At 59.6% G+C, this 25,402-nt stretch overlaps 11 protein-coding genes across 15 annotated transcripts; 8 read left to right on the top strand and 3 right to left on the bottom strand.

Annotated features, from left to right (window-relative positions):
• Positions 1-1,328: 1,328 nt before the first annotated feature.
• On the bottom strand, positions 1,329-1,644 carry SDRG_10639 (hypothetical protein; the record flags this gene model as incomplete). Its single annotated transcript, XM_008616640.1, has 1 exon — positions 1,329-1,644. A coding segment is annotated over one exon (315 nt), but the record flags the coding sequence as incomplete, so codon positions are not given.
• A 940-nt stretch (positions 1,645-2,584) lies between these two features.
• SDRG_10638 (hydroxyacid-oxoacid transhydrogenase) lies at positions 2,585-4,188 on the top strand. The gene is made up of 2 exons (XM_008616639.1): positions 2,585-3,419; positions 3,474-4,188. Exons 1-2 carry the CDS (start codon positions 2,688-2,690, stop codon positions 4,104-4,106), a joined length of 1,365 nt encoding a protein of 454 aa, XP_008614861.1. The 5' UTR covers positions 2,585-2,687; the 3' UTR covers positions 4,107-4,188.
• Positions 4,189-4,672: 484 nt separating this feature from the next.
• On the top strand, positions 4,673-6,160 carry SDRG_10637 (hypothetical protein). Its single transcript, XM_008616638.1, has one exon. It carries the CDS (start codon positions 4,749-4,751, stop codon positions 6,039-6,041), a length of 1,293 nt encoding a protein of 430 aa, XP_008614860.1. The 5' UTR covers positions 4,673-4,748; the 3' UTR covers positions 6,042-6,160.
• A 692-nt stretch (positions 6,161-6,852) lies between these two features.
• Positions 6,853-8,336, top strand: SDRG_10636 (hypothetical protein; the record flags this gene model as incomplete). The annotated part of the gene is made up of 2 exons (XM_008616637.1): positions 6,853-6,952; positions 7,003-8,336. The coding sequence occupies 2 exons, from the start codon at positions 6,853-6,855 to the stop codon at positions 8,334-8,336; spliced, it is 1,434 nt and encodes a 477-aa protein (XP_008614859.1).
• A 207-nt stretch (positions 8,337-8,543) lies between these two features.
• On the bottom strand, positions 8,544-9,234 carry SDRG_10635. Of its 2 annotated transcripts, XM_008616636.1 has the most exons (3): positions 9,210-9,234; positions 8,950-9,158; positions 8,551-8,909 (listed from the first exon to the last, which is right to left on the bottom strand). In XM_008616636.1, exons 1-3 carry the CDS (start codon positions 9,232-9,234, stop codon positions 8,568-8,570), a joined length of 576 nt encoding a protein of 191 aa, XP_008614858.1. In that variant the 3' UTR covers positions 8,551-8,567. The 2 variants fall into 2 exon arrangements, with proteins under 2 accessions (XP_008614857.1, XP_008614858.1); XM_008616635.1 differs by lacking the exon at positions 9,210-9,234 and having other exon boundaries at positions 8,544-8,909; positions 8,950-9,209.
• A 62-nt stretch (positions 9,235-9,296) lies between these two features.
• SDRG_10634 (hypothetical protein) lies at positions 9,297-14,959 on the top strand. 3 transcript variants are annotated; one of them, XM_008616632.1, is made up of 15 exons: positions 9,297-9,428; positions 9,479-9,534; positions 9,578-9,803; positions 9,849-9,943; positions 9,990-10,440; positions 10,488-11,414; positions 11,475-11,989; positions 12,038-12,262; positions 12,315-12,843; positions 12,888-13,178; positions 13,227-13,642; positions 13,693-14,075; positions 14,123-14,224; positions 14,276-14,362; positions 14,407-14,959. In XM_008616632.1, the coding sequence occupies exons 1-15, from the start codon at positions 9,339-9,341 to the stop codon at positions 14,922-14,924; spliced, it is 4,911 nt and encodes a 1,636-aa protein (XP_008614854.1). In that variant the 5' UTR covers positions 9,297-9,338; the 3' UTR covers positions 14,925-14,959. The 3 variants fall into 3 exon arrangements, with proteins under 3 accessions (XP_008614854.1, XP_008614856.1, XP_008614855.1); XM_008616634.1 differs by having other exon boundaries at positions 13,693-14,224; XM_008616633.1 differs by having other exon boundaries at positions 9,297-9,803; positions 9,849-10,440.
• Positions 14,960-15,054: 95 nt separating this feature from the next.
• SDRG_10633 (hypothetical protein) lies at positions 15,055-15,790 on the top strand. The gene is made up of 5 exons (XM_008616631.1): positions 15,055-15,136; positions 15,187-15,228; positions 15,273-15,396; positions 15,443-15,520; positions 15,568-15,790. The coding sequence occupies exons 1-5, from the start codon at positions 15,107-15,109 to the stop codon at positions 15,657-15,659; spliced, it is 366 nt and encodes a 121-aa protein (XP_008614853.1). The 5' UTR covers positions 15,055-15,106; the 3' UTR covers positions 15,660-15,790.
• Positions 15,791-15,906: 116 nt separating this feature from the next.
• On the top strand, positions 15,907-17,422 carry SDRG_10632 (hypothetical protein). The gene has a single exon (XM_008616630.1). It carries the CDS (start codon positions 15,917-15,919, stop codon positions 17,372-17,374), a length of 1,458 nt encoding a protein of 485 aa, XP_008614852.1. The 5' UTR covers positions 15,907-15,916; the 3' UTR covers positions 17,375-17,422.
• A 256-nt stretch (positions 17,423-17,678) lies between these two features.
• On the top strand, positions 17,679-22,635 carry SDRG_10631 (hypothetical protein). The gene is made up of 13 exons (XM_008616629.1): positions 17,679-17,973; positions 18,016-18,147; positions 18,192-18,332; positions 18,381-18,518; positions 18,566-18,952; positions 19,011-19,384; positions 19,439-19,658; positions 19,705-19,962; positions 20,012-20,175; positions 20,219-20,531; positions 20,580-20,831; positions 20,877-21,092; positions 21,138-22,635. Exons 1-13 carry the CDS (start codon positions 17,695-17,697, stop codon positions 22,518-22,520), a joined length of 4,257 nt encoding a protein of 1,418 aa, XP_008614851.1. The 5' UTR covers positions 17,679-17,694; the 3' UTR covers positions 22,521-22,635.
• A 210-nt stretch (positions 22,636-22,845) lies between these two features.
• Positions 22,846-24,338, bottom strand: SDRG_10630. Of its 2 annotated transcripts, XM_008616628.1 has the most exons (2): positions 23,993-24,338; positions 22,846-23,949 (listed from the first exon to the last, which is right to left on the bottom strand). In XM_008616628.1, exon 2 carries the CDS (start codon positions 23,926-23,928, stop codon positions 22,873-22,875), a length of 1,056 nt encoding a protein of 351 aa, XP_008614850.1. In that variant the 5' UTR covers positions 23,929-23,949; positions 23,993-24,338; the 3' UTR covers positions 22,846-22,872. The 2 variants fall into 2 exon arrangements, with proteins under 2 accessions (XP_008614850.1, XP_008614849.1); XM_008616627.1 differs by having other exon boundaries at positions 22,846-24,338.
• A 56-nt stretch (positions 24,339-24,394) lies between these two features.
• Positions 24,395-25,094, top strand: SDRG_10629 (hypothetical protein; the record flags this gene model as incomplete). The annotated part of the gene is made up of 2 exons (XM_008616626.1): positions 24,395-25,003; positions 25,077-25,094. The coding sequence occupies 2 exons, from the start codon at positions 24,395-24,397 to the stop codon at positions 25,092-25,094; spliced, it is 627 nt and encodes a 208-aa protein (XP_008614848.1).
• Between the last annotated feature and the right edge of the window lie 308 nt (positions 25,095-25,402).

The following is a 25,402-nucleotide window of genomic DNA, read 5'->3' as shown; positions in this document are numbered from 1 at the left end:
GCCACAGCGTGCCAGAGACGGCAGCAATGTCATCTCCTCTACACAGTACTACATATACATAATATAGGTAGACGCGATGACGCCCACTTGTGGACTGAGAACAAAGCCATGCGCCTGGAGGGTTGCTTGGTCCACTTCAAATTGGGTGCTTCTAGACGAGGCAAATGCCATTAATAATTAATAGTGTGATTACTTAATAGACAATGTCACACTATTTTGTCGAAATGGAGCGTCAAAAGTGGCAAACGATGGGCAACAGGATCGCGTTGCGTTTGCTTGCCGCAACGAAGTGAGCAACCGCTCAATGGGGAATTCAAACGAGCTATGTGAGCATAGCTACTCCGAGTAGTCGAGGTGGAATCGGAACACTCCTTTTCATTCGTGAATGCTCATCACGACCTGTCGATTGACGACTCCCAGCACCGAGGGACCTCTATATTTCAGACTTGCTTCCTCGCTGACGAGCGTCACTGGCATGTCAATCATCGAGCGACAATCAACGTGTCATGATTAATGGCCAACTGGCGTCGGCTCACAATAGTAGTCGACGAGGATGATAGTCATTGGAGCGAGCTCGTCATTCGCAACGAGGCATGCAAGCCATACGCGTGGACGTCGAGCATCAATTCGGTGCACGTTGCGAGCGCCGAGAGCAAGCTCCGGACAACGTTGATCGTCTCCAGCTTGATGTGGACGTTTAGTGTGCATGACCTTGGAGCGCAGACCCTTTGCAAGGCGTTGGTTAGCATCTCGGCACTGAATACAACGCTCTGTGCATAGACGATTTGACACACACCGGCAGCAACGCAGCGCCGCAGCGCGTCTTGAACGATGTGGGGGTTCTTGTTCAGAAATGTATCGTGGCCCAATCACGTGCGACGAGCACCGTGAGGTGTGTCCACGGAACGCCATTCGCAATGAAGCTCTGCACGATGGCGGTCGTGTTTGTGACGCAAAGACTATGAAGCGTGGACGACGCCTGCGCGAGTGCCGTGTACAGAAGCCGATGAGGCCCAGATGTCGCGCGCGTCCCGATGCAAACCAGCGCTCGACGCTCGCGACAGCATCGAGCGAGTCCTCTGGTGTGTTGAAGATATGATGGAGCTGGAGATTTTGGTAGCCGTGGGCCGGCGTAGACACGGCCGCAAGCACGTCGAGCGTAAACAGAAGCTGAGCAGTCTCGAGATTCGTGCATCGATGCAGCATGTCGAGGAGCTCTTACTGATAGCGCCGCCAGAGTATACCACTCAACGCCCCCAAGGCAACGTCCGTTGTCTTGGCGGCCCAGCGAACGATGAAGCGAAAGAAAGGCAAAGCGTCGTCGGTACGCTCGCTGGCCTCTATGTACGTGGGGCAGCGATGACTGATCGACACGGTATCGATGCACACCGAGGTGAAAGTGGGCATGGCCGACACAAATCGATCAATGTTGGCCTCGATCACGGCACTGAGGCATGGGCGCGGCCAGCATAGGGCCGGCGTTCGTCGCATCGTCAGTTGTAGGAGTTCGAGAAGCGCCGCCAGCGGTGGCGTCACGAGGACCGGCGGCAGCGCTCGAAGGAACGAGATGACGTCTCGATGCGATGGCGCGTACTGGAAGATTGTGACAAAGACGTCAGCGATGTCAAGGACCGATCGTGTCATCGCGCCGCAACGACTTTGCCTTTCCAGCGACGTAGTAGTGACGACCAGCACTCATGGCCGTCAAACGATGCATTTTGGCCAATCACACACCAGTTCCATGGTCCGAGTCGTTCACACTCTCAGTCCAGAGGCCAATCTAGACCGTCAGAATACACTTTGCGTGCTGATAGCATGATAAAGAAAGAGTTGTAGTTAGAGTAGGCACTTGGTGACGCCGTGATGGAAATGCTCGAAGAACTTGTGGTCGAGGAGAGACTAGACTCGAAATATTGTTATTGCTGTATTTCCAGCGATTGTCCGCATAATTATTTGTGCAAGCAGCCGCAGATCTGGCAGTTTTGTGGACCATAGCTATTCTATTCGGGGACCGTAACATAGCGCAATTTTGTTTAGATGTTCCATTCAACGCTGGCGCAGAGTCTCGAGGTCGGTCGCGACACGTAGCTCGGCGAATGCGGTCGGTCGCGACGAAGCCATTGCTCAAGCATAAGGTATGCGGCGCCTCTAGGCTAGCACCGTCCTGCTCGCGCTACTCCCTCGTACAAGCAACGTACATTTCCCTGCATTGGGCGGACACGCCATTCGCTACCGTGCACTGTCGCGATCCCGAGCTTCGTGTCTACCGCCGCTGTCATTGGTCCGTCGCGCGATTCTTATCACCAGTGCAAAGTAGCGAGTTCACTTCCCGTCGCAGTACGCTCGCGTTGTGGTCGTGGCCTCTTTTGTCTGCCGGTCCAAGTTTTGCCATGGTCGGACAACAAATGCCCTGTCTTATACGTGACGCGTCAGGTGGCGCCCCGTTGACGACCGTGCGACGCACCCCTCGGTGGCCGGTCCTGCCCACGTGTCTTCCTCGGCGATCCTTGCTTTGGCACATGCCATCACGCGCCTCCGCGTCCAGCACCCAATCATATCGTATGATACGTGGCGGTCCAAAAACGAGCCAATCACATGGCGCGCAGGCAGCTTCGGGCATCTGATCGCGGCTTGAAGTTGGGCGGGTCGGCGTCGTCGGGCCCCACGTCGTCACTTTTGCATTCGCCATGCTTCGCCACGTGACCCGCAGCGCCCCGCTCCGCGCCTTCTCGACGCTGCCCGCCAAAGACGTGGCGTGCGAGCTCGCAGCCTCGAGCATCCGGTTCGGCACCGGCGTCACGAAGGAGGTGGGCATGGACCTCAAGGAGATGAAGGCCAAGAACGTCGTGGTCTTTACGGACCCGAAGCTCAAGGAACTCCCGGTCGTCAAGGTCGTCATGGACTCGCTGGCGCAGAACGGTATCATTGCGCACTTGTACGACCAAGTGCGCGTCGAGCCCAACGACCACTCGTTCAAGCACGCGATCGACTACATGCTCAACCACCCGGCCAAGATCGATGCGATCGTCGGCGTCGGCGGCGGGAGTGTCCTCGACACGGCCAAAATCGCCAACCTCTACTCGATGTTCCCGCCCGAGGACTTTTACGACTATGTCAACCCGCCCGTGGGCAAGGGCCTGCCTGTGCCCGGCGCGCTCCTCCCGTTCATTGCGATCCCGACGACCGCCGGGACTGGTAGTGAAACCACGGGCGTCGCAATTTTTGACGACACGCGCCACAAGGCCAAGACGGGCGTCGCCAGCCGCCGCCTCAAGCCGACGCTCGGCATCGTCGATCCGGACAACACGGCAACCTTGCCGCCCAACGTCGCCAAGTACTCTGGCTTTGACGTGCTCTGCCACTCGATTGAGAGTTACACGGCCTTGCCGTTCACAGAGCGCCCGCACCCGGGCTCGCCGGTACGTGGCCTTTCTGAGTTTGCCCTTTGTCTGATCCAATACCTTGGGATATAGGTCCTCCGCCCCGCGTACCAAGGCTCCAACCCGATCAGTGATATTTGGTCGCTCCACGCGCTCCAGCAGACGACCAAGTACCTTCGCCGCGCGGTCGCCGACCCCTCGGACGTCGAGGCGCGCTCGGCCATGATCCTCGCGTCGACGTCGGCCGGTATCGGCTTTGGCAACGCCGGTGTCCACCTTTGCCACGGCATGAGCTACCCGATCGCGGCTCAAGTGCGCAAGTACGTGCCGCCGGGGTACGACTGCGACCACGCGATGGTGCCGCACGGTCACTCGGTCGTCGTGACGGCGCCTGCGGTCTTCCGCTTCACGGGCAGCGCCGACCCGGAGCGCCACATGACGTGCGCCAAGACGCTTGCGTGGGGCACGGACCGCGTCTTCAAGTACGAGCAAATGTCGGCGGCCGCGATCAAGGAGGCCGCCGGCGAGATCCTCGCCGACGAAGTGCTCCGCCTCATGAGCTCGCTCGACGTGCCGCTGGGCCTCGAGCCGCTCGGCTACACGAAGGACGACATCCCGATGCTTGTCAAGGGCACGCTTCCCCAGCACCGTGTGACCAAGCTCTCGCCCCGTCCTGCCGGCGAGGAGGAGCTCAGCGCTATGTTTGAGAACGCGATGGCCTACTAAACAACGACAGTAGTACGTAGACAAGATAAAGAAGAAATACCACCAGTCTCTTTGTGTGTAAAATGCACTTAGTCCATTAACCCCTCAACGCCCGTAAGATATATGCTCGGTGGATGCCACTACTAGTGGCTGTAGACGAGGCTAGTTTTGACGGCTCTAAACATTAGTTTTGGCATCGAAAATAGAGCTTGAATCACCACGCATTCAAACACGAGTACTCTTCTTCGTGCGATCAGGTGCTGACCCCTCGGAGCTCTACTATATTTTGGGGTCGGCTCGGCTCGGGTTTCAAGCCAGAGCGATCCATGTTGAGAGTTGCTTGCTCCTAAGCTAGTGCGTCGCTCTGCAATGTAGTACTGAAGCGTCAGCACTGGTCCAGACAATTGCCAACGTTGGCATGACTGTGGATCGCAACAGTCCGAGTTCTGCGCAAGTCGCAATGTCCTGCGAGCGTGCCACGTACTGGGCCAGCGTTTCGAAATAGGCCAATCGTTGGCGAGTATTTTTTTGCACATACAAATATCCTGTATAAGGCGACACAGTTTAAAACAGCACAGGTCAAATGGGTTCAACGTGTCGCATAGCAAACGAACGTGGCGGCGATGACGATAGGACGAAGAAGACGCCCGAAGCGCACCGGTGATGCTGCCCCAGGATCTCGTGCTCGTTGTCGCGCGCTACATTGAAGAGCCGGACGACTTTCTGAGCTTCCTCGACGCACTGCCAGCCGGCGACCGCGGTCCGTCGCTTGGCAGCCTCGTGGCGCTGGCCACCATGAGGCCCGCGTCGACGCTCTGGCCGCGGCTGTTGCTGTCGTCCGTAGCATCCAACCGTCAGCGCAAGCTGCTCTGCGACGCCATGCGCAGTCACCCATGTGTGGAGCTCGACGTTGAAGGCCTTGGGCTCTGGGCACCGCACATCCCTCCGTCGACGCGTCTGCGCATGAGCCTCGAGAAAAGCCACGTGGATAATACGCTCCCGGTTGCCATCGTGTCGGCGCTGTGCGAGCTCGAGATCGTGCTGGACACACCCTCTTCCATCTCAACCTTTGCCTCCTTTCTCCAAACGCTACCACGCCTCCGTGTCCTGCGACTCGAGTGTCTCTGGACCAGCCTCGGCTCACCTCCGTGTCTCGAGCCGCTCCTCGATGGCCTGCGCCAAGTGCGGCTCGAGTCGACGGGCTTTTCGTTTCAGCGAGGACACGTGCTCTCGACGGCGACGGTCGCTGCCATCGCACAGGTTCTCACAGCACAGAGCGTGCGTGACGTGAGCTTCCGCAGTGTCGACGTCACGCCCGAGACTGGCGACTTTTTGTGTGCTGCGCTCCAGACGTCGCGGTCTCTGCAGCGCCTGACATTGCAAGAAAGCCATACGCTGGTGGCGGCGCTGGCGCGAACGACGCGGGAGCTGCCCCATCTGAAGCATTTGGCCCTCAACGACGTGTCGTGGCGCCATTTGGAGACGTTCTGGTCGAGGTTGCCCATCATGAAGCGGCTCTCGACGCTCCACCTGTGGCTCGACCACGGGCGCTTGAACGACGACGAGTTTGGGCGGTTTGTATCGGTCCTCGGCCAGCTGCAGCTTTGGACCCTTCAGCTCCACGCCAAGAATTTGTTGCTCAACTACCCCGGGCGCGTGGCTCTCTTGCTCGCAGCGCTGGCGCCACAGTCCGACCTTGTGGCACTCACATTGCACTTTACCATGCTGAGCAACGACGACCTGTGGACGCTTGCTGCGATGCTGCCGTGTGCGGTGGCGACGCTCGACCTGCGTTACAACGCGTACGACGACGCTGGCGTCGACGCTCTGGGTGCCCTACTGCAGCGGCCTGCGCTGCGGCACGTGGCCCTGGCCGAGACGCTCTCGCGCGCTGCTCAAGACCGCTTGCGTGCGATGAGCCCGAGGACCTTGCGCCTGACCTTTGATGTCAAGTAGTCGGAGCATGCGTTCAAGTAGTTAGATATACGTTTGTCGATACCCTGCTGAGGTCCACTGTGGCGTTGACGTAACTAGTACAATATTGTCTACTAAAGAAAGTCACGCATTACAGTCGATTTGGTTCTTCCCAAGACTGTCATTTGTGCTGCCTGGATCACTTGCATCGACTACGTAGCCACCGGGTCATCGCCCCGTCTTGCGATGCTCGGGCGACAATCGACGCCGGGCGCCAAGACGGTCCAGGGCCGCTTCAACCTGCTCCTGCTCGAGGACGGCGAGTACTTTCTCGACGTACGTCCGTGGCCTTGCGCATCGGCATGGTCCGATTCGAGAACCTTCGACCTGCGCCATTTGGCAATGGCCGGCGACGCAGTGGTCGTAGGTACTCGATGTACCTTCCGTGAGTGCTCGTGTTCTTGCTCGTCGTTGACAGAACACGACGAGTGCTTGCAGCTCCAGGAACGAGCCGTTGCGCGCTGGCACTGGGCCATTGATATACTAGGACCACCATCATGCTTCCGGTCCTTTGAGCGCCTATCGCCCGTGCGCACGGCGGTACCGAGCTGCTTGCAATGGTGAAACCTCTTCGTCCTCTCTCATGTATCAAATACTCGTCGCTCAGAGGCCTTCAGCACTGAGATCTGAGAGTCCACGTGCTAGTACTGTACAGCGTGACCACGCTTCCCGCCACGGCCATGTCCGGATAGATGTTATCTATCCGGACGATCGAAAGTGCTCGAAAGCCCATACAAAGCGCGAGACAAGGATCTTGCCTCCATCATTTTGGATTTGCGGTCATCGAGCGAAAATGGCCAAGATTGTCGAGCTGACGGCTGATGGCGGCGTGAAGAAGGAGATCCTCAAGGAGGGCTCGGGCGAGTTTGCGCCCGCGGGCTACGAGATCCGAGGTACGTGCGCAAGGGCTACGCCCGGTGAAAGGCTCATGGCATGCGGCTAGCGCACTACACGGGCACGCTCCTCGACGGCTCCAAGTTTGACTCGTCGCGCGACCGCGGCCAAGTCTTTACTTTTGTGCTCGGGAAGGGCAACGTCATCAAGGCGTGGGACCTCGCGTTCGCGAGCATGAAGGTCGGCGAGCGCGCGATGCTCACGTGCGCGCCCGAGTACGCGTACGGCGCGAGCGGGAGCCCGCCCAAGATCCCGGCGAACGCGACGCTGCAGTTTGACGTCGAGCTCCTCGGCTTTGCGCCCAAGAAGAAGGACATGTGGGAGATGAGCGCGGTCGAGAAGCTCGCGGAAGCCGAGGCGCTCAAGGCCGAGGGCACGGCGCTCTTCAAGGCCGGGTCGTTTGACGCCGCCCACGACAAGTACCTCGAGGGTGCCAAGTACTGCGACGACGACCACGAAGCCACGGACGCGCAAAAGGTGACGCTCAAGGAAATGCAAACGATCTTGTACCTCAACGGTGCGATGGCGAGCCTGAAGACCAAGTCGTACACGGCGGCGGCGAGTGCGGCCGCCAAGGCGCTCAAGCTCGACAAGACCAACGTCAAGGCGCTCTTCCGCCACGGCGTGGCCCTCATGCACCTCAACGATCTTGACCGCGCCAAGGAAGACTTGCTCGCTGCGGCCAAGCTCGACCCGCAGAACCGTGACGTGCGCCGCGAACTCGTCGTTCTCAAGACCAAGATGGAAGAGGCCAAGAAGGTCCAGAAGAGCGCGTTTGGCGGTCTCTTTGGCAAGGTCTCGATGTACGACGACAAGGCGGCGGTCGCCAAGGTCGTGTCGCTGGACGAAGCCTCGGATGCGTCCAACCCCAAGGTGTTCTTCGACATTACGATGGGCGGCGCGCCGGCCGGCCGTATCACGATGGAGCTCTTTGCGAACGTCGTGCCCAAGACGGCCGAGAACTTTCGCGCGCTTTGCACGGGCGAGAAGGGCGCCGCGAGCACGGGCCAGCCGCTGCACTTCAAGGGCTCGAGCTTCCACCGCGTCATCTCCAACTTTATGCTGCAGGGCGGCGACTTTACGCGCGGCAACGGCACGGGCGGCGAGTCGATTTACGGCGAGAAGTTTGCCGACGAAAACTTCATCTTGAAGCACACGGGCCCCGGTCTGCTCTCGATGGCGAACGCGGGTCCTGGCACGAACGGGTCGCAGTTCTTCATCACGACAGTCACGACGCCCCACCTCGACGGCAAGCACGTGGTCTTTGGCCGTGTCCTCGACGGCATGGACGTCGTCAAGGCCATCGAGTCGGTGGAGACGGACAAGGGCGACAAGCCGCTGTCGCCAGTCGTCATTGCCGACTGCGGCGTGCTCTCGGCGTGATCGTAAGGCGACAATAGTAAAAAGAGAAGGTTGAACATACAGCTTCGTGTGCACGACCTCTTTGAGCCATCGCAGCAGTGTGCGCATCGTGCAGCGGAGCAGCGTTGAAGGCGAGTCAATGGCCAGCCCAAGAAGACCAAGGTTCAAGACGTTGCTCATGGAGGCGGACCCTTGCCTGCAAATCTGCAATCTGCGTGCATGTGTGGGGTAAACTTCGTAAACGATGGGGTCTTAGCGCAGGAGGTTAAAGTCGTTCATGGTCGCTGTGAGCAACTGATGGCCTTCCTCTTTGGTTTGCTCGATGAGCGTCTTGTAGTATGCGCGCTCGCGCGCGTGCTGCTGCCGTAGCCGGTCCCGACCTTGGTGCGAGACGTCGGCGCGCATGGCTTGCTGGCGCCCAGCTTCCCGCTCGAGCTCTTCAGCGACAAGCGCGGCCAGGTGCGTCTGCAGCGCCGCCTTCATTTGCTCCAAGAGTTGTACTTGGAGGTCCATTCGCGAGGATCGCGACAAGCTGGGGTCGGCGAGGCGTTGGAGCAGCCCGCGCCGCGACTCGCGCTCGGCGGCCGCGTAGCGCTACATCGCCATGAGTGCACCGTCGTTTCGGATACACTACCGCCCGCATCGCCTCCATCTTGGCTTCCCAGCCCACCTGCGCCCCGAGCGGTCGCGTCGACTGCGTTTCGGCGTGGACGAGCGGCGGTAGCATCGACGGGCTCGAGAGCGCGTGGGGCGTGAACATGCCCGCTGCGGCGTACCGCGCGGGGCTTCGCGGCGCCTCGCTCGGGACGGCAGCGTCGACGCCCTCGACCTCGAGCCATTCGCCTACCAGAGCTCCATGGTCATCATGGCTCCACGTCATGCCCTCCGTCGCACCCGTCTCGGCATCTTGGACACGCATAAGATCGAAAAAAGAGCCAATGAAAAAAAGGCCCAATTTTAAGCCAATGGCCTTTGGCGAGACGTTGCCCTGCGACGCTTGGAACGAAACCGGAACTGGCGACGATGGCGGAGGCGGAGAACATCCGCGTGGCCGTGCGCTGCCGGCCCATGAGCAAGAAAGAGATCAACGAGCAGGCCGAGTCGTGCTTTACGGTATACGACGCTCCGCCCATATCGCCGCTCCATGACGTGGCGCATTCTAGTGCAAGAACGGCAACGCCGTGCTCACGAATCCGGACAACAAGGACGAGGTCCACGAGTACGCTGCGCATTGCCTCTGGCTGCCTCTAAGGTTGGCGTAGGTTTGGCTTTGACTTTGTATACCCGTGCGAGACGGAGCAGTGCAAGGTCTTCAACGACTTTGGCCAGCCCGTGCTCCAGCGCGCGTTTGGCGGCTACAACGGCACCATCTTTGCGTACGGGCAAACCGGCAGTGGCAAGACGTTTAGCATGGCTGGCATTGCCGGCAACGAAGAGCTCGAAGGGCTCATCTCGCGCATGAACAAGGCCCTCTTTGACCACGTGCAGGTTCGGCAAGGACATGTGAAGGAAGCACATACATCCCGCATGTAGGCCGAGAAGACCAACAGTCCCAACAAGCTCTTCCTCGTCGAGTGTTCGTTCTTTGAAATCTACAACGAAATCATCTACGACCTCCTCGACTCGAGGTTTGGAGTCGCGACTTGGACGTGTGTACCAAGCTTACTACGTTAGCCCTTCCAAAGACAAGAAGAACAAGGGCCTGGAGATCAAGGAGCACAGTGTGCTTGGGATTTACGTCAAGGACCTCCAAGAGCGCGTCGTCGAGTCGCGAGACGAAGTGCTGGAGCTCATGGCCCAAGGCCAAGCCAATCGCACGGTTGGGTACACCAACATGAACTCGGAGAGTTCGCGGTCGCACTCGATCTTTGTCATCAAGATTCACCAAAAAGACTCGCTTGACGAGAGCAAAAACGTGTTTGCCAAGGTCAACCTCGTGGACCTTGCGGGCTCGGAGCGCGCTGCAGGCACGGGCGCCGTCGGCACGCGGCTGAAAGAAGGCGCCAACATCAACAAGTCGCTCAGTGCACTCGGCAACGTCATCAACGCACTCGTCGAGGACGCGCGAACGGGCAAAAAATCGTTCATTCCGTACCGCAATTCCAAGCTCACGCGTGTGCTTCAGGCAACTTTTACTTGATATCTTGATAGATTGATAGATTCGGGGTGTAGGAGTCGCTTGGCGGCAACTCACTCTGTTCGATGCTTGCGACGCTCTCGCCCGCCAACATCAACTTTATCGAGACCCTCGGCACACTCAAGTATGCCAGCCGCGCCAAGTCGATCAAAGTCAACGCAAAAAAGAACGAAGAAGCAAGCCAAATCTCGCAGCTCAACGAGGAAATCGCGGCGCTCAAGAAGCGGCTCATGGAGCAGCAGAGCATTAGCGTCGACCCGGTCGAGAAGAACGAAATGATTGCGCGCTTTGAGAAGCAGATCCAAGAGATGGACGCGGTCCGGCTACAGACGTGGGAAGACAAGGCCAAATTGAGCAAACAACACGAGCTCGAGCGCAAAAAATTGGCCAAAGAAAAGGCGCGCGCCGACCAAAAGACCCAAGATGAAAAGGTGAAAAAGTGGAAGCTTCTCGAGGCAAAAGCGGACATTGAACTCGCGATGCGGGCGACGCGCGAGCTCGACGTCGGGACCGAGAGCTGGATCCACATGGCGGCCAAAGCCAAGGCGCTGGAGCAAGACGTCAAGGACGCGCGGACGCTCATTTGTGTCTTCAAAGACTCGTTGGACAAGGACGTTCTCAACTGGAAGGGCACGGACGACGACGCATCGTCCGTGCACGTGACGGCCAACCAACTGTGCACGAAGATCAAAAACATACAAGAAGAGAGCGCCAAGATGATGGCCCTCGAGAGCGAGCTACTGCGTCAGACAAGCACCGTCTTGGATGCAATTGCAACCGAGATGGATATGCTGCAGCGCAGCTGGACGACCGCGGTCGCAACGACGCCGCCGCCGACAAAGGAAGCCAAAGTGCTCTACGAAGATCGGGACAAGGCGCTGAGCATTACGATGCACATGGTGCAAGCCTACCGCGCGGCCTTGCTGAGCACGCTCAAGGCGGAGCGGAAGCGCATTTTCAATGTACGCTGCCACGATGCTGCATATGATTGAGAGTACAATCGTGTTGATGGTCGGATGCAGATGCACGACGCGGCCAAGCTCCTCAGCAATGAGCTCCAGGCCCAAGTCGAGAGCCCGCACATGGCCGATGACCGCAAGAAGGCGCGCATTATGGCCCTTAAGTCGCTCGCCGGCGCGCTCGAGGCCATCTCGGACGCGTCGCACGCGAGCAAGGCGAGTGGGAATGACGCGCCTCCGGCGTACGAACCCAAAGGCGATGCGTTTGCATTTGGACTCGAAAAGCGACTGCTTGGCGACGACCGGCTCTCGGCGTCGTCGGGCGATGCCAAAGCTGCACGATTGCACGGGTCGGGGTGCTGGGCGCCGTCAACGGGCGACTTGACACCGTGGCTGCGCATCGACTTGGAGAAGCCTCGGTTTGTATCCAGCGTCAGTGTCCAAGGCGGCGTCTTGGGCCAAGCCAGTGCCGAGGACCCGTCATTGGACTTGTCGAAAGAGCGCATGGAGGCCGTGTTGAGTCAAGTGGCGGCGACTGCTGTCAGCGGGGACCACGACCAGACGTACGAGATTGCAAAGTATGGCTTCACGTCCGACGCTATCGTGACATTGATTGCGCTTCGTAGACACATTATGTCGTGGGTCAAGTTGCTCAAGTCGCCGCAAATCCCAACCAAGCTCTTTAGCCGGCCACCCGTCCGGTTCCTCCACGATGTCATCACGCAAGTGGCTGTTAACACGGGGTATGGCAAAGACGTCTTTTTCGAGAAGGACAGAGACTACAGCCAGCTCACTGAGAAGAAAGACAAAGTCGAGTACCTTCTCAAGGTTCTTCAGCTCGTTCAAACCACGTATGCAGCCATCGCAACAAATCAACGACGCTGTATGACATTGGCATATTAGGTTCCAAGGGGTACTCGAAGTCAAGGCCACGGACGCCAACATCCTCGCCGGAAAGGAGCCAGAGCAAACGATGCAACTGCTTGGACTCTTTTGCCTTGGTGCTATCCAACACGTGGCCACGCACGGGGCCCCCGTGCCGCAAGAGGCGTGGATCACTCAACTTCAAATCGAATCGAGCGTTGATGGGGAGACGTGGGGACAGCTACCCGCCCCGGTGACGGCCAATGCCGACGTGACCGCGGTTGTCGTTCTGGCATTGCCACCCAACACGGTCGCCCGGTACATCAAGCTACTACCGACCAAGTGGCAGAACACGCCAGCGCTTCGGGTCGAGGTGACGGGCATGGCGGCCGTGAGCGCCGATACCGGTGCGGATGCAATCCAGGCCGAGATTCTGGGCTACCTCGGACTGCTGACCAACCTCTTCTCGGCGGGCGAGCTCGTCCTCGAAGAGGCCAAGGTCAAGTGGGCTCAAGCCAAGGACAGCCAGCGTGAAAAGCAAACTGCACTCAACAACCTAGTTCAAGAGGTTTCAGCTGCGTCTCGAGTTGGTCTTGACGTAGCGATGTATAGATGGACACATGGAAGGCCCAGACGCAGATGCTGCAGGCCAATTTGGACGCGGCCAACAAGGCCATTGACAAGTGGAAGGCGGACAAAGGCGAGTCGGACACCAAGCTCTCGGCCGCGACCGCTCAAATTCAAGTTATTGCCGCGCAGTGCAAGGCCACGGAAGACCACCTTGCGCAAGCCAAAGCCACGATCGACGCGCTGACAACCCAGTGTGCTGAGCTCACGCAAGCGAACACTGCTGTCCAGCACCAGCAGACGCAGCTCCAGGCGCAATTGACGTCCATGACGCAGGTTCGTTTTTCGATTCTTTCAATGTATCAAGGTATCAACGTGAACTAGTCGAAAGCCGACTTGGAAAAACTTAGCGAGAGCTTGCGCACGCAATTGAGCTCCAAGAGTGCGCTAGAGGGCGCGACCGACTCGCGCATGGCAAGCCTCTCGGCCGAGCTCCAAACCGTCACGATTCAGTTGGACGAAGCCAAACGCAACGTGGAGCGGACGGCCAAGGCGCTGGCCGAAGCCGAAGCCGAAAAGGCAGCCGCGTCACAGCAAATCAAGGCGCTCAAGCTGGACGCGACGACAAAAGACCGCGCCAACGAAGCGATCGAGGCCAAGTTCAAGGCGGACGTCGCCGACCTCCAGCGACAGCAAGCAGCGACGAACGCAGCGCTGCAAGAGTCAACGGCCCAACGCTCCGAGGTGGAAGACCAGGCGCAGCGAGCCCAGGCGTTATTGGCCAGCCTGCAAGCCGAGCTGTGCGTGTCACCGATGGCGTCTTGATAAATTGAAAGTGTCGTGAAATTAGGGACGCCATCAAGAAGCGACAGACGGAGAACGCGACGTCCGAGATCAAGCGCCTCCAGGACGAAGCCAGCGAAGCCGAGAAGCGGTACTTTTCCGTACAGACGCAGCAAGTGCGGCTCCAAGCCGACAACGAGCGGCTCGAAGCAAAATTTGCTGCTGCGGACGAGAAGGTCCGCGTGTTGGACACCAAACTGCTCGAGGCGACGGCGACGATCGAGTCGCTGCAGCGCGAGAAGAAGGCGCTCGAGGAGCTCGAGGAAGAACTCAACTTGCAGCTCCAAGTCGTCACCGAAGAGCGCGACTCGGCGCGCCAAAAAGAAGAAATTCTCTTTTTTGAAAACGCGGAAAAAGATCAAGAAATCGAGCGCATCCGAGACGGCTACGGTAGACTTCTGCCCGTGAGCGGTTTTGAGACACAGTGTATCTGCTAGTGTGGGTCACGGACCGCATGAACAACAAGGAGGACGAGCTCGCCGAGCTGCAAGAGCAAATTGAAAAGTACCACAGTCTCCTTCGACTCTCGACGAGTAGCGGTAACGCTGTCCCCATTCAATCGATAGCGCTCACAAATCCCTTGCATCTAGAAACGCCCAGTCGCCCGGGCTCGAGTCAACCCGCGGCACCGAGCGTCGGGGATCTCACGAGCCTGTACCGCATCGCCTTTCACAAAGGTATAGGTTAACACTGCCGATGCTATCACGGCAGTTTGCAATAGACTGCCCAGCGTCGGCGTCGCCGAGTGAGCTCCTGCAACAAATTACGCACTGGATGCGAGCGCAGTCGCCCGTGGACAACGCGCCGCCCGAGCGACCGACGACGGGTCCATCCAGCCAGAATGTCATCCCGTCCGAGCCGCCAGCAAAGCCAGTCACGACTGTGAAACCGGCGGCTGTCACACCCGCCAAGCCGCCAGCGACCAAGCCCGAGGCGCCACCGACGTTTGTGACGCAAGGTGCGACACACACCAAGGCGCCCGAGGTCGTGGTCAAGCGGCAAGTGTCAATCGAAGACTTGTCACCGCCGATGCGCGTCGAGTCGAAGCCGGTGCTCGTCACGGGCAAGTCGGTCGCGTCCGAGATTTACGAAGACAACGAGTACGACGATGACTTTGATGCGGCCGACGACGACGACGGGGCAAAGCGCGCCAAATCCAAGCGGCGGAGTCTCTCAAAAGGCGAGGCTACTGTCGAACCCGTGCCGGTGCTTTTGACCACGTCCAGTAGCGCCAACTAATGTCCACCCTGTAATATATATGTACGACTACACTACGACACTTGTGTGCAAATGGAGACTGTGGATGGTTGTGTATCAATGTATCAGTGTATCAGAAGGAATGTTCTCGGAACCATGGGGCTCGAAAGTTCGCGATCTTGAAGGGACGCGCCAACCGCCTGTCCAGTGGTGCGCAGAGAACGATGGTCGACGACTTGCAGTCATCGGAAGAGGTATGGCTTGCTCGTATCAGCAGCGGGAACACAAGGTGTCTTTGCGCTAGCTAGCCTTTGTGGCTGAAGAAGTCGACCGCATCATCCTTCAGGTACGCGACGCTGTGGTGAGCGACACCAAATGCCATTGTTCTAGTCGGTCGAGCACTTTCTTAAGGATCGGTCGTACGAAGAGACCGAGGTATCGCACTGGGTCGACTCAATCTGCGACGGCATCATGAAAGGCCTCTGCGAACTGCGCAAGCCGCTCAAGTACATTGGTATGTGCTTCCCCAGCCTTGCTCTTTCCGTCACGCTGTCCTGTAGTGAGCTGCGTCATCATGCAAAAGAACGGCGCGGGCGTCCACTCGGCCGTGTCTTGCCATTGGGACACGGCCATCGACGGTACTGTGTCCTCTTCTGTCAAAGTTGTATTTGGAGCGCATTGTTAGGTGCACATGTGGTCAAATGGCCAAGCGACAAGCACAAGGAGCACAACCGCACCATGTACTGCATCGTGACCGTCGGCGGACTCGGGTTCTAGGCGTAAACGACGCATATTCAACAGTAGTACATTGACCGATCGTGTTGAGTCTCAAGGATCACACAGCAACAGAGACACCCGTTCAGGCTTAGTACATGGCATTTGCTCCAAATGAAGAAACCACGCAATTAGCTGTGGCGCTTTCCACTGAGCGTCGTTGATTTTGACGTGAGGTGTCGCTTTGAAGAGATAAGGTACGGCATTGATTGAGCCAATCACAGCGTCGACTAATTCGGCAAGACCAAGACGGTCAGGTCATGTTTCGTGGCGCCATGACGATGCCAAAACGATCCAAGCCATCGGTGCCCAAGCCGACCCTGCCGCAGAACGTCTTTACCAAGATAGTGAGCTACCTCGACAGGCACACTACCTTCTTTGCGGCACTGGACGCCCTTGCAACGGTCGAGCGGGATCCGTTCCTGCTTGCCCTTTCGACGCTTCGCCAAGACTGCGCACCATGGCAGCTCTGGCCACTTTTTCATGCAAGCGACGTTGCTGCTGCATCCGGAGGGCTCGGGGCAGTGTTTGATCTCGCTTTGAGCAACCACCCGCTCGTGCAACTGGAAACCAACAGTCCGGTGCGGTACTTTAGCATGGTCTCGGGCGACGTGCACCTGACGGCGGACGCGGCGATTCTGGTTCATCTCAACGACGCGTCCTTGGCAAAGGTGACTGACTTGGCCGTGGAGATGGCCATCGGACAATCGCTCCAGGGCGTGATGGCGCACGTGACCCACGCCCGCCGATTGCGATCGCTCAGCCTCTCGCTGAACATTCGTGAGTTTACCCAAGAAGCCACGCCCGAGGTACTTCGCGAGGCGGTGCCATCCAACCTGCGGTCGATGCGGCTGAACGTCTTTGGGCGCAGCACGCCCCTTGCCGATGAGGCCACGGCGCGCTACCTCGCACAGGTGCTTTTGTCGTTACCCATCACAGCGCTCGAGCTCCACTCGGTGCGAATGGACGTCTTTGCCGCGCGAGTGCTCTACGATGCGATGGTTGATGCACCCAAGCTGTGTAAGATGGTCCTTATGGCAAACACGGACCTTGCTTGCATGCTTGCGGCCTTTGGCCAGCCGTGGACGTGCCACCGTCCTCACGAGCATGAGTCAAGCTGCAACGAGAGAGCATTTGCGTCGGCCAAGCTCGTCTTTCCCAACATTGAGTCATGGACCATCGTGCCACGGCAGTCCGAGACAAGCCGCGCCTTGCAGACGCTGGCTGTCATGACCCACGCGCGTAGATTCTCGGTGCACCTTCTGGGCGATCTGGACGAGACAGACTTTGTAACCAAGCTTTTGCCGCGCCTTGGGCGACTCTCGCGCTTGCAAGGGGCTCAACTCTCGGGGCAGCAACTCTTTGCTAACGCGTCTCGCGTCGCGCTGCTGATCGAGACACTGCGCGAGTTGCGTCATCTGTCGTCGTTGCGCCTCAACTACACGGGTCTCGCGACGGACGGTCTTCGATCGCTGCTGCCGTTAATGGCCGCGCACCCCCAGCTCGCGCATGTCGACTTGGGTGAGAACAACTTGGCGGACGACGCGGTGCCTTTGCTAAAACAAGTGATTGCAATGCCGCAGATGCAGTCGCTTTGGGTCACCGCCAACAACCTCACGGACCGTGCCAAGCATGAACTCTGTGACTACCTGCGTCAACTACGTCGGTCGTCACTGCACTTGGGACTGGACGACGGCGATCTCAATTGCGATGTGTAGCAGACCTTGATCGGTACACGTCCATTTCCGCGTTCAAAGCATTGAGCTGCGAGAGCTCTTAGATGAACTAAAATGTGAGTCCGTTGTATGAGTAAAGCAGGCGCAAGTGTCGAGGCTCAACGAGCGTCTTCTGTGGTGTCGTAATCTGTCGTGCAGTAGCCAGTCGACGACGCACTCGCATGCTGCACCGACGGCCTTTGGTTTGCAGCATTAGCACACTTTAACTCATATTTTCGTTTGTTTGTTCTTTTGTCGTATGACAATGATACGGATACGCCCGCCGGTAGAAACGCCGTCGCCAGTCGCCGGTTTCGCAGAGCATGTCGGCGCTGCTCCTCTCGTGGCTTCGGTCGACGGCGCAGTTGCCGCGGTCAATCGAGTGCCTCGAGCGGGATCTCAGCAACGGGTACCTTCTCGGCTACGTTTTATCATCGCTCGAGCTCGAGCCGTCGCCCGAGAGCTACACCGACGCCGACGACCTCGCGTCCGTGCTCCGTAACTTTGAACGCCTCGAGAAGTCGCTGCATGGCGTCGGGATTCGCCTCTCGCCCGAAGCAGCGCGCAACATCATGATGGAGAAGAAAGGCGCGGTCGCCAAGGTTTCAACCTCTTGCAAGCTATGTCCTTAGCGTAAATTCTAGTTGCTCATGCAGCTCAAAGAACACGTCGATCGAAACGAGGCGTCGCGACCCAAGCCGACCGAGCCAGCAACCGCGTCGCTGCGCCCGCCACCGGCTGGGAGTCACCGTCACATGCCCGCGCCCGATATGACGGTGCATGCTCGTTGCGCCATCGCCGGTACTATAAGTTTAGGTAGAGCCCAAGGGATCGGTTTGTGGAGAATATCATCGCGTCGATTGACCCGTCTGACTGGAACAACCACAACCGCGTGGATATGGCGATCCACTTGCGCAAATTTACCGAATTCATGTGGTCTGCGTCGGACGCGACCGCTGCCGTAGGCGCCAGCGCCCGTATCGTGTCGCTCACGCCACGGATGTACTAGCACTTTGCCTCGGAGCACGACCAGAAGGTCGCGGCCGCCCGCCGCACGCGCGACGACGAGCTCACGCACACGCATGACAAGCAAGACTTCCTCGAACAGTGGTCGGCCATGGGCCGGGACAAGTGGACGGCCAACCAGGCAACCCTATTCGCCGCCGTCTTTTCCTAACGTTTCTGTGGACATAGGCGGTCAAGCGCAATCGGGAGGCCGAGCAACTGCAGTTTGAACTCAGCTTGCGGGAGCGCCGGCGCGTCATCATTGCCCACGCAAACGAAGCCGCGGCCATCGACCTTGCCGACGGTGTCTCGAGCTTTGATAAGAATTTCAAGCGGCTTGGTATTAGCTCGGGCGACGATGACAGTGGCGTGCGCTTGACACCAGCCAAAGGCTCCGGGCTCGACCACCTCGTCGAGCTTGAGAACCGTGTCGCGTCGTTTCATTTGCGCCCGTCGAGCAACATTCAAATGATGAAGGAGCTTCGCGACCGGCGTAAACTGCACCTCAACGCGCAGCGCGAGCGCGCAAGCCGGCGCCGCAAGATGCTCGTAGACCAGACACGCAATACGATCGAAGTGCGCACCTTATTTTGTGCGGTGATTATCCATTTATCATATTGTACTATCGCAATAGATCAACCGCAAGCAAGAAGAGGCCGCGCTCTTGCATCGGCTCTTTGTCGTTGGCAAGCGCCGACGCAACGTGCTGCGCACGCTGTGGGAAGCGCGCCACAACCACGAAAAAAACAAGGGCGAGGCCAATGTCGCGGCCACCGAGCGCGTCATCGCCTACGCCGCAACGATTGAAGCCGCGGCCGCCAAGAGTCTGGACGAGCTGCACGCCGCTGCGATGGCGCCGGATGCGGTCGCTCGGCGCGCCGAGACTCTCCGGGTCGCCATCGACGACGCCCGCGTGCTCGACGAGCGCAAGCACGAGGCACACACGTTGCTGTGTGCGGATGTCCTCGACACTTTGCTGTCGTTTGTGCACACTGTTGTCGTCCACCGGTAGACTCGATTCTTTTTTGTACAATCTTGCCATGGAGAATATAAACATTCTAGCGCGTCAACGCGTCAGCCCATGCCGGCGCCGCTGTACCGGTCACTCAAAGCACAGTTTGTCTCGGGCGCTATCTGCGGACGCTCGATCGACAATACACGGAGCGAAAGCGGGTGCAGTAGCATCGAAGTCGACTACTTGCTGCGCGACTACGTCCGCAACGACGGTGTCTTTGGCACTCCCGACTTGGGCAGGCCGCCGCCGACGACCGACGTCGACGCAGTATGCGCTGCAACGGCGTATATTGTATGCGCTCATGGGATCGTAGATACAAGCAACCATTCATGCGCTCGCGACGACGCCACCCAGTGAGCTACTCACGACGTCGTGGCCACCGCTCTTGTCGGCAACGTCCCGGCCGCTCCTGCTCTGCTGGTACGCCAAGGACACCAGTAGCAACTTCGCAGCGGGCCTCGCGGCATCAACGGGGTTGCAGCTGCTGACCGTCGAGGCGTGCGTCGATCGGTGTGTCAAGCTGAGCGAGCGGGGCAAGCCAGCCGCGGGCGAGAAGCCGTCGCCACTCGAAGTACGCGGTCCATCGTCCAGTAGGCTGTCAAAGACCCGATGCATCGTAGGTGGAAATGGCAGCGCTGGGTACCAAGATGGCCCAGGCGCGGTCCAAAGGCAGTGCGATCCCGGACGCTGTCGTGGCCGATGCGGTGTGCAAAGCGTTGGTGCACGTCTTTGCGCAAGCTAACGCCGCGACGTTCGTCGGTGTGCTCCTCCTCAACTTCCCGCGGTGCGCTTGAAACATTGATACTCTATCGACCTTTCATGTCTAGCTCCAAGGACGAAGCCAAAGTGTTTGAAGTCGAGATGCTCAAGCGCTACCATGGGATCTCGGACGCCGAGCTAAGTCTTCGAAGCGCGCAGCTCACCGCGTCCTGGGACGAGAAGGCCGTCGTCATGGAGAGCGCGCCGCCGCCTCTCTCAAGCGTCGACTGGGTCCTCTTCCTCGACGCCACCACCGACGCGCTGGTCGCCGGCGTTCTCGACGATGCCGCCAAGAGGGATGTTTACGCACGAGCCGAGACGTGGGCGACGACGACGGCCGCGCTCCAAGCCTTCTGGAAGCCGTTTGGCTGCGCAGTTACGGTACGAGCGCGCTCCCACAAAGATATTGTAGCAAGAGAAATGGTCTAGTTGAACACAACGACGACGCCGGCGCTCGCGCTCGACGAGACGCTGCAGGCGCTGCTGCGACTGACGCCAGACGCGCACCATGTGTTGCACGCGACAGACCCGGACGACTTTGGCTCGGCGCTCGCAAAAATGAAAAACGACCGCCGACAAACCATGTCGCCCCCCGAGCTCCTCGTCGTGCGTGATCGATGCGGCGAGCACTTGCTTCCGTGGGCGTCGCTTCGGGATCTCGACGATGCTATCAACTACCACGTACGCTCTCAAATCATCGCCATTCGATGCCAGGAGCTTGGGTAGGACGTGGAGCAGTGCCATTTGGATCGTGTTCGAGCACTGCAAGCGTTCTACGAGAGTCTGCAGAGCTTTTCCCGGCCGTTCCTGCGCCTACGCACGCAGTTTCTCGCTGTGTTGGACGCGAATTCGTCCCAGCAGACGCTCTTGGACGCCGCCTTGCATGATCTGGCCGCGCCCATCGCCTTTGCCACGCCCAAGGAGCGCCACGAACACGTTCACGTACGTGCACCCGATAGAGATGGACGTACATACGACATGGTGTAGCGGCGCCTCATGGCGCTTGAAGTCGACCTCGGTGACCTTGTCGACGCCGTCCGATGCCCAGCCAACCGCTTTTTGCAGTCGCCCGAGAACTGGTCCATGTCGACCGACGCCTTTGTCGAGAGTGTGGTCAGCTGGGCGACGGCGCTGCTGCGCTCGGAAAAGAAGTCGCTCTTGCGGCGCCTCCGGCACTTGCTGTCGTACTTTGAACTGGTGGGTCCGGTCGCTGCCGCGTCGCCAAGCGAGAGAGACGCTGGCGTTCACGTCGCCACCGATCAGGCCCTGCCACCAAATTCGCCTCTGCTCGAGACGGTTCATGACATCGTCGCCGACGTCCTCATTCGCCCGTCCTCGGACGCCAACGATCTGCAGTCGGTCGTGCTGGACACCGAGCGCGCTTTGTTTTTGCGCCGGTGTGTCGGCATCGTCCGCTTCGTCGACACGATTGCGCGTCGGGTCACGGGCTTGGTGGACGTCGAAAAGTCGAGTCTCGACACAGCGCTATTGCAATTCGTACACCAGGAGTTTCGACACATTGTCAACGTCGTCCAAGCCCTTCGCGACGCACCCACCGTAGTTCGCTGGCCGCGGCTGCAGTCGCTGACGACACCACTCGATGGCCACGGCATTCGGATCGCGCATCACATGTCCTTTCTGAGCGTGACGCACTTGCGTGCGATCGTCTGTGCGCTGCAGACAGCGACGACGCACGGCCAACAGCTGTCGGTACCTGTGTTTACAGCGACCGTCGTCGAAGTGGCCACTGCGCAAGTGCTCCCGCCCGTCTGGGCCTCGTACACGGCGGTTGCCAACATGGCAATCGCGTTTGCTACGGCAGAGGTGGTCGACTGGCGCCGCCTCGTGCTCTCGCTCGCGACGGCCCAAAAGCTCCCCGTGCCCGACGTACGCGACCTGGAAGCGCTGGTGTTGCACTGGCGCACGCCTCGGGCGCTGAGCGCCGTCGTCGACAAGGCGGCGTTCTTGAGTGCGCCGCTGTGGTGCCATGAGCCCGCGTACCAGCAGCTGCTGCATGAGCTGTTTGCGGACGCGACGACGGGCGACGTGGCGGTCGTCCCGTTCCTCTTGCATGTCTGTGCATCGAGCTACCCGCTCGACGTGCTGCCGCCGTGTCATGGAAACTTAGCTCGCTTCTCGCGGGGCGTGGCCAGAGCCATCTACGTCTTGGAGCACTGGCCGTCCATCAACGGCAATGCCACCGACGATTCGGCGTCAATCCCAGCTCTGGTCTACGCGTTTGCTGCTGTCCCAATGCCTGAGGATATCGACGCTTCGTATGGGGCCCTCGTCGACCACGGCGCGCTTCAAGCCAAGTTTGCACGCCTCAACGCCTACGACTACTTGCTCGAGCACGAAGAGGCATCGTAGTGACGTTAACGTCATGCCTTATACGACACGGTTATACTTAAAGTACATCCTACACCCTATCCCTAATCGACACGGGAGGACCGCCCTCTACTAGTACGCACGATGCCAACCTGGTCGAGAGCTTGCACCCGCTTCTTCGCACCGGCGACACCAGTGTTGAGCTGATGCTTGCGACCTCACTGACTCGAGTCAAAGGAGATCTCGTTGCGTGCCTGGGACACGGTTCTTGCTCGTGCAAAGCGCTGGTGTTGGTTGTCTCACTGCTCCCACATACATACCCTCGACCCATATTTGCCCTCGATATGGATGGTCGAAGGACCCGTCGTCGTCAGTAGGAGTCTGCTGTTCAAAGTTAAATAAGGAACACGCCCTCGGGCAGGTCGTCGGTGGTGGTCTCCCCGGGGGTGGTGGGGGTGATGTGTTTCTTCTTTCGCTTGGTCGGGGGGCCTGCGACGCGCGTCGTGCGGCGAAGCGTCTTGCCAACCGACGACGCAGTCTTCTTCCCGCGCACCCGCGCAGTCGGTGCGTCGTCTTCCACCACATCGAACCGCCACTGGATCGCGCGCCAGCGCTTCCGAATCTGATCGGGGTACCGCCCGGGCAGCATGGCAGCAATCTCCGACCAGGCGTTGGTGCCATGGAGCCGAATGCCCTCGGCGATCACCGTGTCGTCGGCTTCGGTGAAATGGTCGTACTTTTTGAACGGGTTGAGCGAGTCGCGGAAGCGCTGGCTGCACATGACGTTGGTGCGACCAGGCATAAGATCTTTGATCTTGTTCCAGTCGAGAGTCGCGCGGCTTGTCAGAGTGCCGTCGGGAGCTGCAGCCATGACGTACATGGCGAGCAGCAGTCGCCGGTCTTCCTCGACCGAAAAGTGGCCGGTCGTGACGGTCGGGCAGAGCGAGTTGCGCCACCGGTACCCACACTGGTCGGGCGTGTGCCCGATCGCGAGCTTCTCGGCCACGAGGCGCCAAATGTTGGTCTCGTTCCCGGCCATCGTCGTCATGACCGCGCGCAGCAGGTCGTCTTCCTCTTCCGTCCATACGCTCGGAAAGAGCTCGTTGTTGCAGATCGTTTGGTACCGAATGAGGCACGACACGGGAAGACGCCGTGGAAAGCCATGCTCGGTATGGAGGGCGAGGGCAATCGCTTGCCAGTCGTGGCTCGCGGCGACGACCAGCCGGGAGAGTGCTTCGTCTTCGCGCGGTGTCCACGCAGACGCCTTCTCGAGTATCTCTTCTTGTAGAATCGAGTGTCGCAGCTGGCACGCGCGCGGTGTGCGGTCGGCCAGCCCGGCCTTGGCGCGCACGCGGTCCCAGTCGATGGTGCCGTCGTCGGCGTCGAGCGCGACGATTGCCTTATTGAGGCCACTCACCTCGGATGGTTTCCACTTGCGAAACAAGAGCATTTTCGGGTCCGGGTACCGCTGCTGGATGATCGTTAGGTTTTGCACGTCCGGGTTGGTGTAGTACAGGCTCACGCTACCGCCGTGGACCCGGGCGCAGGGCACTTGGAAGAACGCCGACCGCTTCTCGCGGTATGCGCCAAGGAGCCGCTTCTTCGTACCGCGTGCCAAGGTTTGCGGCGGCGGCTGCATCGCGAGGTGCACCTCGGTGTACGTGACGCGGTTGGCGGTCGCGGCCGCGACCTTGTCCGCCAGCACCACGTCGTGGCGCTCGCGCTTCCGCGCGCGGATCGCCCGCAACCGGTCGTGGATCTCGGCCTCCTTCGCGTCGCATTTCTGCACATACGCCTCGAGCGCGCGCACGTAGGCAAAGTTGGCGGCCAGCGCAGCCTCGACCTCGTCCATGGGCCGACAAGATCACGAATGCCATGCCAACCGCCCTATCCGGCGCATTCCGCGTAGTATCCGGATGCAAGCCCAACGAAACGCTGGCCGCAGCGTGCACCCGGCCGCGGCCGTCACGGACGCGCTGATCGCCAACCAGGCGTACATGACCGCGCTCGAGGAGACGCTGCGCGTGCTTGAGGCGCGCGAGCACGCGATCCAGACGCGCATCTGCGCAATTCGAACAAAGGCCCGGAACAAGGTCATCCAGCCGGCCATGGCGGACGCACGCATCCAGGCGGGACTCGCCGCCCACAGGCAGGCGGAAGCGACGGTCCAGTCGCTCGTGGCACGCTTCGAGACGAGCTTCAAACCGACGCCGCGCGCGGCGAAGCGCAAGCTGCCGTTCTTGGCCGCCGAGTACGTGGTGCAGAACGCTGCCGGCAAAGTCGTGCCCAAGCGGATACCGCCGGTCACGTCTGCGTCGCGACACCTCGCGCCGTACCGCGAAGAGCTGCGCGACGTCATTGGCGCATCGCGCATCCTCGAGCGACGAGCAAACCACATTAAGCGCACCTTGCAGCGACTGCCGCCCGAGCCGTCGGCCATGCAACCCGACGACTGGGTCGCGTTTGTCGCCGAGCACGAGCTCGCCAAGCGGCCATTCCATTACGCACTCGCATGGAACTTGCAGGTATCGCCGCACTGGCGGCGCGCCAAGTGGACGCTGAAAGAGGACGAGGCGCTCGCGACCTTGGTCGAGACAGGCGCGACGTGGGACGTGATTTCAGCGCAAATTGCGCGCGTCTGCAAAACCGCAAAGCGCCGCCCACCAGTCGACTGCCTCATGCGCGTCGTGGCTCTTCGCGCCGAAGCGACACGCCTCGCCGACGCCGGCCCACCGTCAAACGCAGTATTCGACCTCAGCCCACAAGCAGACCGCCGCCTTCTCTGCGCCGTGTACATGCTGCGAGCAAAAAATATGGAGGCCATCGACTGGTCAAACATCAGTCGATTCGTTGGCGTACAAGCGACGATCTGCCGCGATCGCTACTGGACGTACCACGCCAAGTTGGCGCGGCGGGGCCGGAAG

The sequence above is a fragment of the Saprolegnia diclina genome (assembly GCF_000281045.1).
Source record: "Saprolegnia diclina VS20 unplaced genomic scaffold supercont1.36, whole genome shotgun sequence".
NCBI classification, from domain to species: Eukaryota; Oomycota; class Saprolegniomycetes; order Saprolegniales; family Saprolegniaceae; genus Saprolegnia; species Saprolegnia diclina.
Note: the sequence above shows the minus strand (reverse complement) of the source record. Positions and strands in the feature narration are given on the sequence as shown.